The 17078-nt window shown below is 59.2% G+C and overlaps 2 protein-coding genes across 3 annotated transcripts in view; one reads left to right on the top strand and one right to left on the bottom strand.

Annotated features, from left to right (window-relative positions):
- Positions 1 to 8758, top strand: part of MED25 (mediator complex subunit 25) — a 48044-nt gene extending 39286 nt beyond the window's left edge. Inside the window, 12 exon segments of the mRNA XM_017882138.1 lie at positions 2634 to 2771; positions 2880 to 2962; positions 3058 to 3115; positions 3198 to 3305; positions 4952 to 5107; positions 5665 to 5754; positions 5877 to 5950; positions 6029 to 6086; positions 6517 to 6621; positions 8001 to 8198; positions 8288 to 8355; positions 8630 to 8758. Coding sequence (XP_017737627.1) covers positions 2634 to 2771; positions 2880 to 2962; positions 3058 to 3115; positions 3198 to 3305; positions 4952 to 5107; positions 5665 to 5754; positions 5877 to 5950; positions 6029 to 6086; positions 6517 to 6621; positions 8001 to 8198; positions 8288 to 8299 — 1080 coding nt within the window. The 3' untranslated portion in view covers positions 8300 to 8355; positions 8630 to 8758.
- A 462-nt stretch (positions 8759 to 9220) lies between these two features.
- On the bottom strand, positions 9221 to 15912 carry PNKP (polynucleotide kinase 3'-phosphatase). Of its 2 annotated transcripts, XM_017882139.1 has the most exons (17): positions 15615 to 15912; positions 15201 to 15364; positions 14536 to 14582; positions 13196 to 13495; positions 12400 to 12479; positions 12255 to 12312; positions 12040 to 12147; positions 11743 to 11814; positions 10724 to 10772; positions 10572 to 10642; positions 10399 to 10491; positions 10219 to 10315; positions 10083 to 10144; positions 9814 to 9923; positions 9645 to 9732; positions 9466 to 9527; positions 9221 to 9382 (listed from the first exon to the last, which is right to left on the bottom strand). In XM_017882139.1, the coding sequence occupies exons 2-17, from the start codon at positions 15349 to 15351 to the stop codon at positions 9265 to 9267; spliced, it is 1566 nt and encodes a 521-aa protein (XP_017737628.1). In that variant the 5' UTR covers positions 15352 to 15364; positions 15615 to 15912; the 3' UTR covers positions 9221 to 9264. The 2 variants fall into 2 exon arrangements, with proteins under 2 accessions (XP_017737628.1, XP_017737629.1); XM_017882140.1 differs by lacking the exons at positions 15201 to 15364; positions 15615 to 15912 and adding an exon at positions 14900 to 15079.
- Positions 15913 to 17078: the final 1166 nt, after the last annotated feature.

The following is a 17078-nucleotide window of genomic DNA, read 5'->3' as shown; positions in this document are numbered from 1 at the left end:
ACGGGGCGGGGCGGGCTCAAATTACTGCTGACTTTGCGGCCGGATTTAAACGCGAGTCGGGGCGGCGGACAGGCGGCCAGCACGCGCGTTTGTTTTCCCCATTGGAAAGTTGCTCTCTCCAGGTAGGAAACCTGGAAATTGGGGCGGGGGTTGGGCGACAGCGGCGAGGGAGGGGCCCGCGCTTTGTACCAGCGCCCCCAGGTGTCGCACCCGTGGGCGTTCTTCCTGGGGCCCGCTCTGTGCCAGTGGAGTGCGCACCTGGAATGTGCGCCCGCGTCCAGATGTGGGATGCTTTCATGGCCCTCCGTGAGCCCAGACCTTAAACGTAAACATCAGCTTCGCAGGTACTTTGGGCTGCACAGGCTTTCCCGGACCCAAAAGACGCACATACTTTTCAGAAACCTTTAGTAGGGTTTACCTGGGGCTGTAAAACTGCACATCGCGACTTTACACGGTGCACACGCTTGCCCCAATGTGAGGTATCCCTGGGTTCGCGCTCCAGTCCGCTTTTTAAATACACTCCCCCAGCGGTGTGGATGGCACAGAACTGTGGCAGCCCTACTGAAACCTTAAACAGGCTTCCTAGGGTCATAAACATGGATACCCAGACTCACATCACCTCCCAGAACTTAAACGTATCCCTTCACTCCACTGTCTTTGCCCCTTCCTGCAGCATTCGCATCTAGTCGTTCGAAAGTGCTTTCCGGGCCCTCAAACATGCAGCCCAAGGCTTTAAACCTCAGTGCAGGTACTAGGTGGGCTTCCCTGTGCAGTAGGGATGTCAGGCGCGCAGTTTTGCACACACTTGCCAAGATGTGAGATTTCCTTTAGGTTGCACCTTACCCGTCGTTTTTAAATGTGATCGTCCCATCTTGATGTGCTGCTCCTGCTGTGGAAGGTATCCCTGGGTTTTAGGCAAGCATGCCTGCTCTTTACTATGGCTCCAGATCCCAGCATCTTTGAAGTCCTGAGTCAACCTGCCCTCCTAAACAAGCAGACATTAAGTATGTCGCTTGGGCCCTTAAGTGTGTTCGCCTGATTTTTACCCACCTTTGTGGCAGTAAATGCATACGTGTCACTGTATATGCGGACTTGTGTTATGCAGTCTAGATATCTCAGGTCCCAGCGCCATAACCAACTTGTATGTTGCAAGTGTACTCTCATTTCTAAAGCCACCTCCATCTGTGCGTTTTAACACATCTTCTCAGATGCTGGATGTCCGGTATGGCGCCTGAAGCCCCGGGACAACATCCATTCTCTGTCCAACTCATTCTAACGCCAAGATACTCAGGTTTTCTTTCTGATCTTTTGATGATTGCCCAAAAGCCAGAATCACCTGCGAGGGTGGAGAGGAAGTTTGTTCAGGTGTCTCTTTTTAAGCGCTCACAAAGTAAAATTTTTTGTTTGCTAGTATTATGGAAGGAAAGATCTCCTTGTGCTTCATAGAAAATTTGGAAAATACCCGTTTGTAATAAGACAAAATAAATCACCCTTATAATTTTTTCCCCCGCCTGGAGGAGCCCACTATGGGGAAACTCTCGTGGGTTTCCTGCTGCCAGGCTGTTTTCGAAGCTTTCCGCTGTTTGCTTTGAGATGTTTTTGGTTTTAAAAAAAATAGTGAGGCCAGGCATGGTGACCCACGCCTGTAATCCCAGCACTTTGGGAGGCCAAGGTGGGCGGATCACTTGAGGTCAGGAGTTCGAGACCAGCCTGGCCAACATGGGGAAACCCATCTCTACTAAAAAAAAAAAAAAAAAAAATTAGCTGGGCATGATGGCGTGGCTTGCAGTGAGCGAGGTTGCAGTGAGCCGAGATCGCGCCACTGCACTCCAGCCTGGGAAACAAGAGTGAGACTCTGTCTCAAAAAAGTAATAGTAAAAGTAATGGGAGAGTGCCCTGTGAGCAGTATCTGCGGTTTTGCTTGGCTTTATTGCTAGACGCTTCTCCTGGTGGTGTACGTGTTGTGGGCTGTGAGACTCCTCGAGGGGGTGGTGTCCCAGCTCTCTTCCACATGTTTTCCCCTTCTCCTCGCTGTCTTTCTCCGAGATGGTTCAGTCCCCTCTGTGTTTCTTGTCACCTCCTTCCTGCCTCCCTGGGGTCAGACTGATAAGGCCAGAGAGGTGGGCACTGGCAGCTAGAGGGAGGAGTTGAACTTTAGGGTGACTGGGAGCCTTAGGAGAGTTTCAGATAGGGCAGGCTAGTTGTGAGACAGACACAGCACAGGCCGGCTTGTGTCTGCGGAGGCTGCAAGGAAGCCCTGGACGCAGCCTGGGGCACATGGAAAGTCCCCCACAGCCGGCTTTTAACTTGGGTCTCAAGGAATCCATCAGGCACACAGCTGGGGCAAAGGCTGGAGGTGGGGCTGGCTGAAGGCTTCGGGACTCTGCTGGGCCAGTGTTAAAGTGACAGCAGGCTCTGGGAAGGAAGGGTCCTGAGGGGGGCAGCGGGAAAGGACGTGAGGACCAGTGTGTTGGGATCCTGAGGGGTGAGCAGAGAGTTTGGACATGGCCTGGTGGGCTTCCAACAGGGGATTTGGGTCTGAATATTGGGACGTCCCCTCTGGGGTATGTGGGGACTGCCTGTCCTTGTAGGCCCTAGCCTCAGTTTCCCACCTACCCCCCACTCCACTGCAGGAAGGTGCTCGGGTCTTCGGGGCGCTGGGTCCCATCAGTCCCTCCTCACCTGGGCTCACCCTCGGGGGTCTGGCCGTGAGCGAGCACCGACTCAGCAACAAGCTGTTGGCCTGGAGCGGCGTCCTTGAGTGGCAGGAGGTGAGTCCCTGTGGGGCTACAGCTGGTCTGCAGGGTCTTGTCTTGTCCCCGCGGGGACAGGCTGGGGCATCTCGGCTGTGCACAGTGATGCCCCTCCTGCCCCCACAGAAGCGCAGGCCCTACTCGGACTCCACTGCAAAGCTGAAGCGGACCCTGCCCTGCCAAGCCTATGTGAACCAAGGCGAGAACCTGTGAGTGCCGGCTGCAGCAGCCAGGGCGGGGGCAGGGGCAGTGGCTGTGGCCGTGGGGATCAGGGCAGCCCTTTCTGACCGGCTCCTTCCCATAGGGAGACCGACCAGTGGCCGCAGAAGCTGATCATGCAGCTGATCCCGCAGCAGCTGCTGGTGAGACCCGCCCCGCCCGCCCCACCCACTCTGAGCACCCCCATGCCTGGCTGACGCAGCTGTCTGTCCCCTGTCACCCCAGACCACTCTAGGGCCCCTGTTCCGGAACTCCCAGTTGGCACAGTTCCACTTCACCAACAGAGACTGCGACTCGCTCAAGGGACTCTGCCGCATCATGGGCAACGGCTTTGTGAGTGGGGCGGGCTCGGGTGCGCGAGGGGGCAGGGGTGGCTCCCTTGTAGCACTGTGCTGACAAGTACAGCTGGAGGCAGCACTCTGCTCACACAGCCCAGGCGGGGGCGGGGAGTCTCCCCTGGGGTCGACGGTAGCCCTCGTGGCCTCAGACTCTGTCTGGAAATGACTGACTCCAGGCACCCTCCATAGAGCACAGGGTGAAGGAACTCAGCCTGAGAGGTCTCCAGTTCCTGCATCTGTGCCCAGTTCTGAGGTGGCTCTTGGGGTGTGAGTGCACAGAGGGACCGGGGCCAGGAGCCTGTCGGGGACACACAGCGTATGGCAGGAACCTGGTAAATGGGTGTGCTAGGCATAAGAGCCAGGAGGGAGTGGCACATCGGGGCTTGGTATTCTGGTCTGTAAAATGGGCTAACAGGCGCCGGGTTTCCTAGGGCCACCGGGAGGCTGGAGGGAGGGAGTTTGTGTAGAGCGCTTGAGATGGTGACTTTAGTACCTAGTGAGTGCTCGGTGAACCTAGCTGGTGAGGCTGTTCAGGTGACTGGGATTCTGGGGCAGGGCAGGTCAGAAAGGGGGATTGGACTGTGAAAGATGGCAGGTGCTGGAGAGGAGGCAGGGATGGGGTGGGAGCGAGTCCTCTGCGCAGAGGACCTGGCTCTGGGACATTCTCAGTGCCTGTTCCCCTTCGGGACAGTCTGCCTCTACCCTGTTCCAGCTGTCACTCTGAGGCACACTGGGTTCCGCTTTGGCCTCCCTTCTCCCTCAGACCACCAGGGGCAGACCAGGCCTTGTGCCTGGCATAAGTCTCTTAGCTGACCTGTCTCCCTTCACCCAGCACTGTTTGCCGAGGGCCTGCCATGTCCGGGCCCCAAGTACCCAGTCAGTAGGGAAGGTGGGCATCCGCATTCGCCCCCCAGGCATGGCCCTGGGAGGGTGACTGTGCGTGGCTCCAGGGAGGCCAGGGACAGGGCCCTGAGCAGGTGATCCCTGGGCTGACACCAAGGTCGAGAGGTTAGGCTGGCAGTGTGTAGGGTACAGCACTGTGGAGGGTGGCCCAGTGTGGGGAGGGGACATGGGGTTCTGGAACGGGCCTACCACTTCAGATAACACAGCCAGGCATATCTGTCAGGCTTAGTTCTCCCATGCCCCGTCCAAGAGATACCAGTACTTTATCTGTTGAGCCTTTATGTGGCACCGAGTGTGTGCACTATTACCCCGTTTTACAGATGATGAAATGGAGGCCCAGAAACAGGAGGTGGCTGGTGTTAGGTCACACAGCTAGGAGGCAGCAGAGTGGTGGGGTGCTGCCTGCGCTCTTAACCCCCAGGCCAGGTCACCCCATCAGGCAGGCAGGAGGGCTGGCGGCAGGGGCTGATGTGGGCGGGAGGTGATGCCTTCTCGGCGTTCTCACCACAGCCTGGGGGCCGGGCGCCACTCTAACCTCAGCCATGGCAGGGTCGGGGGATGCTGATGGGTGCTGCACCGGCTGTCAGAGGCCCCTCACCTATGGCCGTGGCCTTGACTGTGGGGGCCTCTGTCCACCAATGACCTCCCTTCGTCCCCTACAGGTGGGGCAGTTCAGGGTGGTGGGGGCACGGCGGCCCCGGGCAGTGCCCATGGGGTCCTGACCCGCGGCCTCCACAGGCGGGCTGCATGCTGTTCCCCCACATCTCGCCCTGTGAGGTGCGTGTGCTCATGCTCCTGTACTCGTCCAAGAAGAAAATCTTCATGGGCCTCATTCCCTACGACCAGAGCGGCTTCGTCAGTGCCATCCGGCAGGTCATCACCACCCGCAAGCAGGTGTGCCAGCCGAGCACAGGCCCTCTGAGGACAGAGTAGAGTTAGGCCCCACCGCCCTGGATGGGCAGCCAGACTTGGTGTGGGCGGAGTGTGATGTGATGACTGGAGCAAGGAGCCACAGGGGAGCCCAGAGGAGGCCAGGCAGGTTCCCACCAGGGCTCCACGGAAAAGCGGCCACCAGGTGGCTCTGAAGGGCCGGAGGGTGGGTCTTGGTGCAGCAGTCGGGTAGCCAGTGGAGTGGGGAACTGGGCAGGGATTGGGATCATCGTGAGTCTGGAAGGCCCTGCCCAGTGACCACGTGTCCTGGTCATGCCTTGCCAGTTGAGGCAGACTCTGCAGGTCCTGTGCACCAGGTGAGGGCCAGGACCTGTCTCAGGCCACTGGGGAGCCATGGGGGGGCTGTGAGCAGGTGAGGGGCAGGGCCTGTTCCCCTGGGGCTAGAGAATGGACCCAGCTGGGGTTGACAGGCCAAGACTTGGGAGGGATGGCAGACCCCAGGACAGACAGGTTTCCCAGGACCCTGGGCCCCTTCTTCCCACCCCCTTCCCTTCCAACAGGCAGTGGGACCTGGTGGTGTCAACTCAGGCCCAGTCCAGATCGTCAACAACAAGTTTCTGGCATGGAGCGGCGTCATGGAGTGGCAGGAGGTGAGCCCTCGGCAGCCCGGGGACCTGGGACCCCCCAGATCCTCACGGATTGTGGCTGGGAGGGGACCCTGGGGTTGGGTTTCTCCAGCCCTGAGGGCTCCTCTTTCCTTTTCCCCCAAAAGCCCAGGCCTGAGCCCAACAGTCGGTCCAAGAGGTGGCTGCCGTCCCACGTCTATGTGAACCAGGGGGAGATTCTGTGAGTGCTGGGGTGGGGGCGGTGGCAGCGTCCAGGGGAGCTGGGGCCTCCTGACCCTCATCCCCTCGTGCCCCACAGGAGGACCGAGCAGTGGCCAAGGAAGTTGTACATGCAGCTCATCCCGCAGCAGCTGCTGGTGAGGGGCTGGGGCCGGGCTCTCAAACCTGCAAGCAGTAGCCATTCCAGAGGGTGGGACTGGGGGCAGCAGCGCCTCCCTGGGTGGCCTGAGCTGGCCGTGAGGGAGTGGAGCTGAGAGTGCTGAAGGAGGTGCGGTGGGTAGGTCCTCAGGCCTGGCTCCAAGGGGTCCCAGGCACCCAGCCGGTGGCTGTGCAGGGACTGAGCGGGGCAGGGGCAGCCACGACCTGGACCTGGGGAGCTGCCAAGGGGTCTGAGAGCGGCTTCCGCAGCACTCCAGGATTGGGCTGGTTGACGGGTGGAGATGACCGTTTCCTGAGGTAAGGAGGACAGGGGAGCCCAGTTTGGTCCTGGGCCTGGGGGACTCAGCAGGCTGGGAGCAGGAGGCCATGGCAGAAGCCAGAATTGGGGGTCTCCTCGCTTCCCCGCAGACCACCTTGGTGCCGCTGTTTCGGAACTCGCGCCTGGTCCAGTTCCACTTCACCAAGGACCTGGAGACACTGAAGAGCCTGTGCCGGATCATGGACAATGGCTTCGTGAGTGGTGCCAGCAAACGCTGGGGAGGGGCTGGCCAGGGCAGAGAGAGCCAGGGCAGAGCGAGGCAGGACCGCTCACGGCGGGTGCACATGGGAGAGGAACAGAGCACCATGTCCTGGACAGCTGGGGAGAGAGGACGGCTAGTGTGGGCGTGGCTCCTGGGGGCTCTGTGCTGTCCCCATGGCACTGGACGGGGCACTGACCCTGGTTATGCAGGGGCCTGCCCCTCCTCTGCCACATCAAGGCTGACTCAGCACCAGGTGCTGGTGTCCCCAAGCACCAACTCCACGCTCTCTGCTCCCCAGGGACAGGTGCCCTTGTCACTCCAGGTTTCCCGGGAGCTTGTGCCACTTCCCAAAGGCCCATTGCTGGGCAGGGAGGGCTGGCTGTCCCCAGCAAGATCCCAGAATATCTGGTGATCATCTTACCTGGGGGAGTCTCGGTTGAGTCTTCTCTCTCTGGGGCTGGGTTTTTCCATCTGTGAGGTGGGGAGGGTTGGACTTTGGTGCTTCTGAGCCCTCTCCCCTGGTGTCCACCTTCCAGCTGGGCCATACTTAGGTAACATCTGTCCCGAAACTAAATTACCTTCGCCTTAGTCTGAGTAAACTGTCCACAAAGCTGTTCGTGGGTGACAGGGCCTGGGTGAAGATGCTTTTACATTGAAGCAATTGCAAGAGTTCCCTCGGGCCAGGGGCGGTGGCTCATGTCTGTAATCCCAGCACTTTGGGAGGCCGAGGTGGGTGGATCACCCGAGGTCGGGAGTTCGAGACCAGCCTGGCCAACGTGGTGAAACCCTGTCTCTTAAAAATACAAAAATTAGCTGGCCATGATGGCTACTCCGGAGGCTGAGTCACAAGAATGGCTTGAACCCGGGAGGCGGAGGTTGCAGGGAGCTGAGATCACACCATTGCACTCCAGCCTGGGCAACAGGAGTGCAACAGTCTCTCTCACACACACACAAATAGTTTCCTCGGGGAAATGCAGAAAGGCGCCGTGTACCTCAGCCCTCGCCTGTGCTGGGCCAGCTGCTGCCGATCCCTCGGGCTCCGGAGTTGAATCCATGGCCGGTTGGCTCAGGCGGCTGTGGTGAGCTGGCTCCAGACACAGCCTGGCCTGCCCAGGAGCTCTGAAATGCAGGTTCTTGGGCCCTTCCCGAAAGAGCCTGTTGGCCTTTGGCCCACCCATTGCTCTTGGCCACCGTGTCATCCTAATAAGGAGGCCCACCTCCGGGACGGGTGGAGAGGTGTGAGGACAGAGCAGTTAGGCTATGCCTGGCTCATCGAGCCCACGACATGGTGCTATGGTTGGAGGGACGCTGGTCCCTGCGGCCCGAGTCCCTGTGGTGCTGTCTACTGACACCACGCCCTGTGCCCGCCAGGCCGGCTGTGTGCACTTTTCCTACAAAGCATCGTGTGAGATCCGCGTGCTTATGCTCCTGTATTCTTCCGAGAAGAAAATCTTCATCGGCCTCATCCCCCACGACCAGGGCAACTTTGTCAACGGCATCCGGCGTGTCATTGCCAACCAGCAGCAGGTCCTGCAGCGGAACCTGGAGCAGGAGCAGCAGCAACGAGGGGTGAGGCAGCTGGGCCCCAGGGCTGCTCAGCCTCCCCCCCGCCCCGCCCCTCCTGCCTGCTCACCACTGGCCTCTGATTCCTCCCACAGATGGGGGGGTAGTGGCCACCCCAGGCTGGGCCCCTCCAGAGTCACAGATGAGGCCCTGGCAGAGACTGGTGAGTGGTGACCCTGTCATGTACAGGACCCTGGGGGCATGGGGGGGGGGGTGCGGCTGGGAAAGAAGCAGGGCGACCTTGGCCTTGGGGCGACCAGAGCAGAGGGAGAGGCAGCAGTCCTGGCAGTCCTAGGCTATCTGGGAAACTATCCTGGCTACAGGGCCATGGGAGGTGCAGTGTCCAGGCCTGGTGGGGCTGGGCCTCTGCTCCCAGGGATGTGGGTCAGTGCTTGGGAGCCTGTGGCCAGCAGCCCCCACTGCACCCCTGCCCCCAGGTGACATGCTTCTGAACAGGGGCCCCTGGGGACTTCAACTGCCCAGCAACATGGAGGATGGTGTCCTGAGGCCTCCAAGGATGGTCCCCACCCCTCTACATTTCCCTAATAAAGCCTTTTAAAAACCTGCCTGCCTCCTCTGCTCACTGCCCCATGCCTGGCAGCCCCCTAGCCATAAGGTGGCCCAGCAGGCCTGGACAGCCTGGGTACTCACTGGGTCTGGCTCTCGGCTGCCCACACCCTCTTCCCTGACAATCTCCAGATCCACAGGCCCTGGGTTCAAGTTCAGTGTCACAGAACCTGAGCTGGATTTTGTCCTCAGGGGTCACACCTTGCCTTGAGCCAGTCCCTGGGTTGGGGCTTGTGGGCTCACCAGCTGGCTGTCAGGGCCAGGCAGTGCCCTGCCCTGTGCGTTCCCCGGCTAATGTCTAACATGCCCATGCCAGGTCCCAGCAAAGCTGGAATCCCTTCTGTAAGGCCCCACCTTTTGTTACCTGAAGATGTCCCTAAAGCTTCCACGCAAAAAACTGGCAGGCCTGGAGCCCTTCCCCCACAGGGACCACCCTCCTCCCAGCAAAATGCCGGCCAAGCTCAAGGAGAAACAGCATTTATTGTGGACGGGAGCTGGGCGGGGCTCAGCCCGCGGAGAACTGGCAGTACAGCCGCTCCAGCCTCGGCTCCAGGCACAGCCGGAACGGAATCTCCAGGATGGCAGAGAAGCCTTCGGCCAGCGTCGGGGCCTCGAACTGCTTCCTGGCAGTGGTGGGAACAGTGAGGGACAGCCTGGCTCATGTGGCCCACCCAGCGCCCCTGCTCCCTGCTGTCCCCAACAGTACCTGTAGCCATACATGACCATGTCTGATACGGGGACATGAGAGGAGTCCGTCATCTCTCGAAACTGTGGGGATATCAGAGGGGGCGGCAGGCCCAGGGGTCAAGGGAAGGAGGGGGCACCTGGGGGTGAGGAGGGGGGTCGGGGTGCATCCCGGGGGGTGACCGGGCCGAGCAGGCTCACCCGATTGTTGTGGCGCGCCTGCTCCAGAGTGGCGGTGAAGAGGAAGCAGCGGCAGGGGAGGCCCGCGGCTCGGGCGCACTGGACGTACCTGTGGGGGAAGGAGCTGGATGTGCAGGCCACGCCCACCCTGCCGCAGGCCCCGCCCACCCTACAGCAGGCTCCCCGCTACCTGGCGCGGCTCGCGGAGTCCGGGTTTGTGTTGTCGATGGCGACCCGTTTCCCTTGCTTCAGGGCTGTCTCACACGCGGTCACACAGCGCTGCCAGGAGCCTAGCGTGTCCTGGGGACACGAGAGGTCACAAACGGATCCGGAGACCCGAGGGGAGAGAAGACGCAGAGCGGGGTCGGGGAGGCAGTGATGGAGGGAAGCCGCCCCAAACTGGTTGAGCGGTGGAGATGGGAACTGAATAGATACAGGGCGGCCAAAGCCTAGTCATACCCTGTTCACATGGACGTATCCGGCCGACACGAGGTACTTCTTGAGAAAGGTGGACTTCCCGGCTGTGTGGGGGGGCAGTGTCGGTGGGTGGCCTAGGACCCCGGAGGGGCTCAGGACACAGGGGCACGGCACTCACCCCCAGGGAATCCCACGGCGACAACCACCTCCGGGCTAGAGCTCAGGAGGGCCCTGGACTCGGGGAGGCAGAGAGGTCCTGAGCGGGAGAGAGTCCTCTGCGAGGGGAGGGGCACACACGTGAGACGCTGCCCCCGTCTCCGGGAGCCCTCCCGCTCCCACCCCCACCCCAGGGCCTCACCGGGTCAAAAGCTGGGAGCTCGAAGCCGGCTGCTGGCCACTTCAGGAAGAACTCCTCAGGCGTGGCGAAGGGCAGGCCAAGGTTGAGAGCAAACTAGGGGTTGAGAACAGACATCAGACACAGGCCCGGGTCGGGGTCCGGCTCGGGCGCGGGGCAGGGGGCAGGGGCCTCACCAGGCGATCTGCACAGGAGAAGTCTTTCTTCTTCCGCCCCGGGGCCCAGTTGGCCGGGCGTCCGGCTGCGTCTGGAACACACGGGACACCCCGTCCCCACCAGCTCGGAGGGAGGGGTCCCAGCCCACCCTCAGCAGCCTCCAGGCCCTTACCTCCCACAAAGATGCTGTCTCCGATGGAGATGGGCACACCCTCGTTGGCCTGCGGGAGACGGCAGTGAGGAGGCCCTTCCCATAACTGTCCCCCCCGCAGCAGCAGTAGCGGGTCCCAGGGGCTGCTTCGCCTGGTCTATGCCGCGCATCAGGCCTCATCCTCCAACCTTTCATGTCCCCACCATCCAGCCACTTTGCACCGTGCTCCTGGCCCTGTGGTCTCTCCACGCAGCCCCCTCCCTCCAGGCCTCCCGGCTTCCGCCTCTGCCGGTTCCCCATGCGGCCACCAGAGGGCGCCCGCTCTGCCTCAGCTCCAGTCTCCTGGGGGCCGGCGCCTCCCAGGCTCCCCCTCCCTCAGGGCAAAAGCGGGGCCCTCCCTGTGGCCCTGCCCTCTCCCCTCCCTCGCTTAGGGCCAGCCGCATGGCCTCCCTGTCCCTAACTAGCCCAGGCTAGGGGCTGCCTCAGGGCCTTTGCACTCGCTGTCACTCCTGTTGGGGGGGAACCACTTTCCCCAGGTGTCCACGTGGCTTCCTCCTTCCTCTGTCTTAGGCCTTTCCTCGGATGTCACCTCCTCAGAGGCCATCCGTGCCCACCACAGCTGAAACGATGCCTGCTTTCTCCACCTCCCTCCCTCCTGCTGTTTTACACGCCAGTCTGCCCATCCGCCCAGAGTCATGGCCCTCGCTGTGCGGGCCCCGCTGTAGCTGGCTGTCCCGCTCACCGCTATCTTCAGCTCAAGAACGCGCTAAACTTCAGAACAAATGCACACACAAACGAATGAATGAAGGAATGAACAGCTTCTCTCTCTACTACTCTGATTTAGAAAGTTTAAGGGCATTGCTCTCGTAAACCAACATCTAAGACCAACATCTAAGATGTGACAGCAAAAAAACAGAAGGCAGGTCTAAGGGAGGACAGGAGGAGTAAGGAGGCCCGGACCTGGCCGGAGAGCGGGGAGCCCAGGAGTGAGGGGCTGGAGCGAGGAAAAGGAGGGAAGCCGAGCAGACTGCGAGACTCACCTGCTCCTGCAGATGGTTCCACATGCCTGTCACTGGCTTCCGGTACAAGCCTGCGTGCGTGGCCACCAGCACCTGTGGATGGGAGGGGGCCACCAGCCTCAGCTCCCCCTCAAGCACCTACTGGATGCTACCCCAGCCCTCACCCAGCCAAGCAGAGCTGCAGAATTTGTAGCTGATGATGGGTTCCTATCAGCATCACAACACCTGAGGCCTCTGCCCCACTTACCCCGGAGTCTGAAGCCCTCTCTCTGGATCTCTGTGCCCCCACATAGCTCCCAGCCTCCCTTCCAGCCATACCTGGAAGGGGACCCCCAGCTTCTCCACCACAGCCTCCACCTTGGCCTTGAACTCTTCGGCTGGCAGTTTCCCGCGCCCGATGCTCATCTGGTTGGTGAAGATCACCAGCTGGGGAGCAGAGAGTGTCACCAGGCGCCTGCTCACCAGGGCCTTGGTCTGACCTGAGGTCGGACCACCACCTGCATGTACCCATGCAAACAGGCGGCTGCACATACCTTGTAGCCCTCGGCTTCCAGCTCCCGGAGCTTACGCGGAATCTCTGGGTACAAGATCCTAGGGCAGGTAGGAAGCGGGAGGGGTCACCCGGGGCCAGAGGTGGACTCCAGGCCTCACTCACTCCCTTGTTTTGCCTCTTATCACCTCCAGTCACTGGGGCCAGTGGGAAAGACCTTCCCAGAGCGTGTGGTGATGAGGGTCCCGTCCAGATCAAAGCCAGCCACCTGGTGTCACCAAGGAAAGAGGAACAGCAGCACTGTGATACCTCTGACCCTCTCCACTCACAGGCTGACTCACACCAACCCTGCCAGGCAGGGTGTTACCACTGCCATCTCACAGATGGGGAAACCGAGTCACAGAACACCTCCATGTCAAGTATCCGTGAAGCCTCTGAGTGCGGCCTGACATCTTAACCTTACTGTCTCCTGTTACTCCTTATGACCCTGGCCCCAGGATTACAGTCTTCAAAATGGGGGCTAATGTCTTACCCAGTCTCCTTCCTCCCCTGGCCTTCTCCACCTTGGTGGGCTAATAACCGTGAAAATAAAAACAGGAGCAAAGCTTTGGGTGCTAACTGCATGTCGGGGACTATGCCACGTGTTTTATGGATTCAGCATCGTAGAGACGAGAGACATGGGACTCAGAATGTGGTGGTAATAGCATTTGAACTCAAGTCTCTCTGGACCTAAAAAATACTCATCATAATAGTTCCTACTGAGACAGTCATGGTCATTGCTGATTACTGGGTGGTCACCGTGGGACATGCAGGAGCTGACATACATCATTTTCCCCATTGCTTACAACGAACCCTGCGTTTATCATTAGGCCCATTTCTCAGAAAAGTAAATGGAGGCTAAAAAGAAGTTGAGAGAGCACACAACAAACCTGGGATTGGGTCCCAGTCTGTGGCGGCTCCCTCAGCCCTCCGCGTAGTCCTCACCTTGCCCTGGGGTTTCACCCCAGCCGCGGTGAACACTAGCAGCTTCTCCAAGTTCTTCCAGCCGGGGTCTGACTTCCGCATACGCTTCTTCGGAGGCTCAGCATTTCTCTTCTCGTCTTGGGACACCGGAGGGGTGCCAGGTGGAGTATCTGGCTGGGATTCTGGTGTGCGGATCTCTTCCCAGCGCAGGGTCAGTGGGTGGAGGCCATTGACCAAATACAGTGTGTCCCCCACCCCTAGAGAGCCCTCCAACCCCGGCTTCAACTCCTGGCTCCCGGCAGTTGAGGGGTTAACTCCCAGCTGCAGAAAGAGAGGTAGGAGCTGAGACTAGCTCCGCCCCCACCGGGGGCCTCCTCCAATCAACTACCCAGCGGAAAGATCTGCCTTTCTCCACCACTAATCAGACCCTTAGGCCTCACCGCTTCACTTTCGAACGGGCTTTGGAACGGTTACGGGTTTTCAGCCTTGTCCAATTCCTTCCTTCCTTTCCTTCCTTTCCTTCCTTTCCTTCCTTTTCTTTCCCTTTCCCGTTCCCCTTCCCTTTCCTCTCTCCCTCCCTCCCTCCCTTTCTTTAGACAGAGTCTTGTTTTGTCGCCCAGGCTGGAGTGCAGTGGTGCAATCTGGGATCACTGCAACCTCTGCCTCCCGGGTTCAAACGATTCTCCTGCCTCAGCCACCTGAGTAGCTGGGATCACAGGCACCCGCCACCATGCCCGGCTAATTTTTGTATTTTTAGTAGAGATGGGTTTTCGCCATGTTGGCCAGGCTGGTCACAAACTCCTGATCTCAAGTGATCCGCCCGCCTAAGCCTTCCAAAGTGCTGGGATTACAGGGGTGAGCCACCGCGCCTGGCCGCCTTGTCCAATTTCTAAGGGCTTGGACAGGTACCCACCCCACTGAAACAGGCAACACTTCTTTCTTTACTGGACACACTCCCTTCTCTCCTAGCCATATTTTTTCTTTTCTTTTTTGAGGCAGGTTCTCGCTGTCACCCAGGCTGAAGTACAGTGTGGTGATCACTGCTCACTGCACCCTAGACCTACTGGGCTCAAGGGATCCTCCCGCTTCAGCCTCCCGATTAGCTGGAACTACAAGGACGCGCCACCATCCCCGCTAATTTTTTATAGAGACAGGTTTCACCATGTCGCTCAGGCTGGTCTCGAACTCCTGGGTTCAAGCGATCTGCCCGCCTCGGCCTCCCAAAGTGCTGGGATTACAGGCTTGAGCCACAACGCCCGGCCCCAATCAGATTTTCCTAATGTACCACTTCACTGATGGCTTGCAATTCCTCCCCAAATCCCATCCCCAGGCCTTGCTGCCCCTTGCAGAGGCACTGATACCTGTTTCACTGCCACTGTCCGGGTCTCAGGATCTGCGACCAGCTCCACTGAGGAAAGGAGGGGTGGAGTCAGGATTTGCATCCTTGTGTGATTGGTTCCCTCATTTCTGGGGAGTGTGGCCTGCTTCAGGCTATAGCATCCATTCCGGAGGGAGTCGGAGGCAGTTTATTTCTACACGGGACTGGCTCCTTGACATGTAGTAGCCAGATGGTGGCATTAGGATTGCCTGACACTGGTCCTTCCTTGTAAGGGACAGGGAGGTACTTTTCTCTATAGAATTGGTTTCCTCCTTTACAAAAAATGTGGCTAGATACAGGTCCGGAACTTGGCCTGTTACCATCCATCCCAACCTAGTGACATTTACTTTTCTCCATAGGATAAGTTTTCTCTTGACAAGGGTCGTCGCCTGTTTCTGGATTTCCAGATGGCCTGAGTATCATCCGCGCAGTGAACATCCTCCCGAAATTGGCTCGATCCCCTCTCCCCCAAAGGATCTAGCTAATTCTAAATCAAGCACAAACTTTTTCCTCCTGTGCGCCCTAGAGAGCACCTTCTGCCTTCGGAGCTGCCGGCACCACGCAATCCCGCGTAGCAGCCAAGCGTCCCTCTGGATTGTTCTCGCTTTTGCAACAGGCCTCACCCCCTCCAGCTCAGGCCCCGCCCACCTTGAGTTCTGGAGCACTTCCGGTCCGTGACCTGGGTCAGGGGTCCCCTGCCCAGAAGCAGGGCTTGCCCGTCCGAGGGCAGGAAGATGGGAGGCGCTCCCCCAGGGGGACTCTCGAGCCACAGGCGGCCCGGGGCCTCCACCTCGCTCATCCTGGGTGCCAGCCTGGGGAGCAGGTAAACGGGCTTGAGTGGCGCACAGCCCCAGTTTGCTGCAGGAAGCCCCACTTCCTCCCACCTCCACTAGGAACTTTCCCCATCATTAACTGCTCCGGAAGTCCCACCCCCTCGCCTGCCACGGGTCGCGCCGTTTCCCAGGCGACGACGCGTGTTCCATCCTCCGCGAGTTGGAATCCCCACTTCCCAAGGCACAGGCAGATAGCCTCGCACATGCCCCCGCCCCGCCCTGTACTCACCCGGGACCGCTGCTCTGGCTCACTGCCACTTCCGACCAGGGAGGTCCTGCCCGGGGAGGTCCTGCCCGAGGCTCCCCGCTTGCAACCCGGCCGGCGGCGCTCAGTTCCTCCGCGGACGGAAATGACTCGTGCTCTCGAGGGGGCGGGGCCTGGGTTCCTCCCACAGCAGCCACGCCCCTTCTCCGACCCACTGCCGCGAGGGTCCCTCCACAGCCCTGACCTTCACGTCTTGCTGCAACGCGAGGCTCAGACCTGTAGGGGGACTGGATCCTCCGTTAGCAGATTTGCCTCTTTCTACCTTGACTTTTAATTTTTTTTTTTTTTTTTTTTTTTTTTTTTTTTNTTGAGACGGAGTCTCGCTCTGTCGCCCAGGCTGGAGTGCAGTGGCCGGATCTCAGCTCACTGCAAGCTCCGCCTCCCGGGTTTACGCCATTCTCCTGCCTCAGCCTCCTGAGTAGCTGGGACTACAGGCGCCCGCCACCTCGCCCGGCTAGATTTTTGTATTTTTAGTAGAGACGGGGTTTCACCATGTTAGCCAGGATGGTCTCGAACTCCTGACCTCGTGATCCACCCGTCTCGGCCTCCCAAAGTGCTGGGATTACAGGCTTGAGCCACCGCGCCCGGCCTTGACTTCTAATTTTCATACCAGGGAGGAAGCTTTTTTTCCCATCTGATGGCCATTGTCAGTCAAGGAAACCTCCGCCCACGACAGCGCCCCTAAATCCTTCTTTGGTTTTACCCTCCATGTTCTAGTTTCCTCATCTACAAAGGGGATAATCCTTTCCACTTCGTGGGGTTACCATGACGATTAAAGGAGCTAACACGTCACAAAAGCTTTAAAAAATGTTTGGGTGGTAGTAAACCCTGCTTAAATCTTATTTAGTGTTAGCATTCTTCCGGTAGTGGTCTGGTGGGAGATTACGTTTACCTAGTCCTAATTTCGAAAGAGGTTTCCACCTGCTTTCTAACCTCCAGCCCTTTTTTTTTTTTTTTTTGAGAAGGGGTCTCACTGTGCTGCCCAGGCTGATCTCGACCTCCTGGCGTCCTGTGATCCTCCCACCTCGGCCTCCCAGCGTGTTGGCCTTATAGGCGTGAGGCACCAAGCCCAGCTGCTCCAGTCCTTGTATAATAGAAGACTCCCGGTTGGAGTTCCTGGCTTTGCTGGTGACTATGTGGCCTCTGGCTCCAACCATCACCCCAAGATTGGGTTCCATTGTCATACAAGACTGGAATGCTCTCCTCCACCCCATGAACCTCTGTCTTCATATGTATAAAATGGGCACAGAGCCAGGCGCCTGGCTGACTCCTGTAATCCCAGCACTTTGGGAGGCCGAGGCGGGTAGATCATTTGAGGTCAGGAATTCGAGACCAGCCTGGCCAACATGGTGAAACCCTGTTTCTACTGAAAGTACAAAAATTAGCCAGGCGGTAGCGGGGCGTAATCCCAGCTGCTCGGGAGGTTGA

The sequence above is a fragment of the Rhinopithecus bieti genome, unplaced genomic scaffold (genome assembly GCF_001698545.2).
Source record: "Rhinopithecus bieti isolate Rb0 unplaced genomic scaffold, ASM169854v2 scaffold_12070, whole genome shotgun sequence".
NCBI lineage: Eukaryota > Metazoa > Chordata > Mammalia > Primates > Cercopithecidae > Rhinopithecus > Rhinopithecus bieti.
This window is presented reverse-complemented; position numbering and strand designations above follow the sequence as displayed.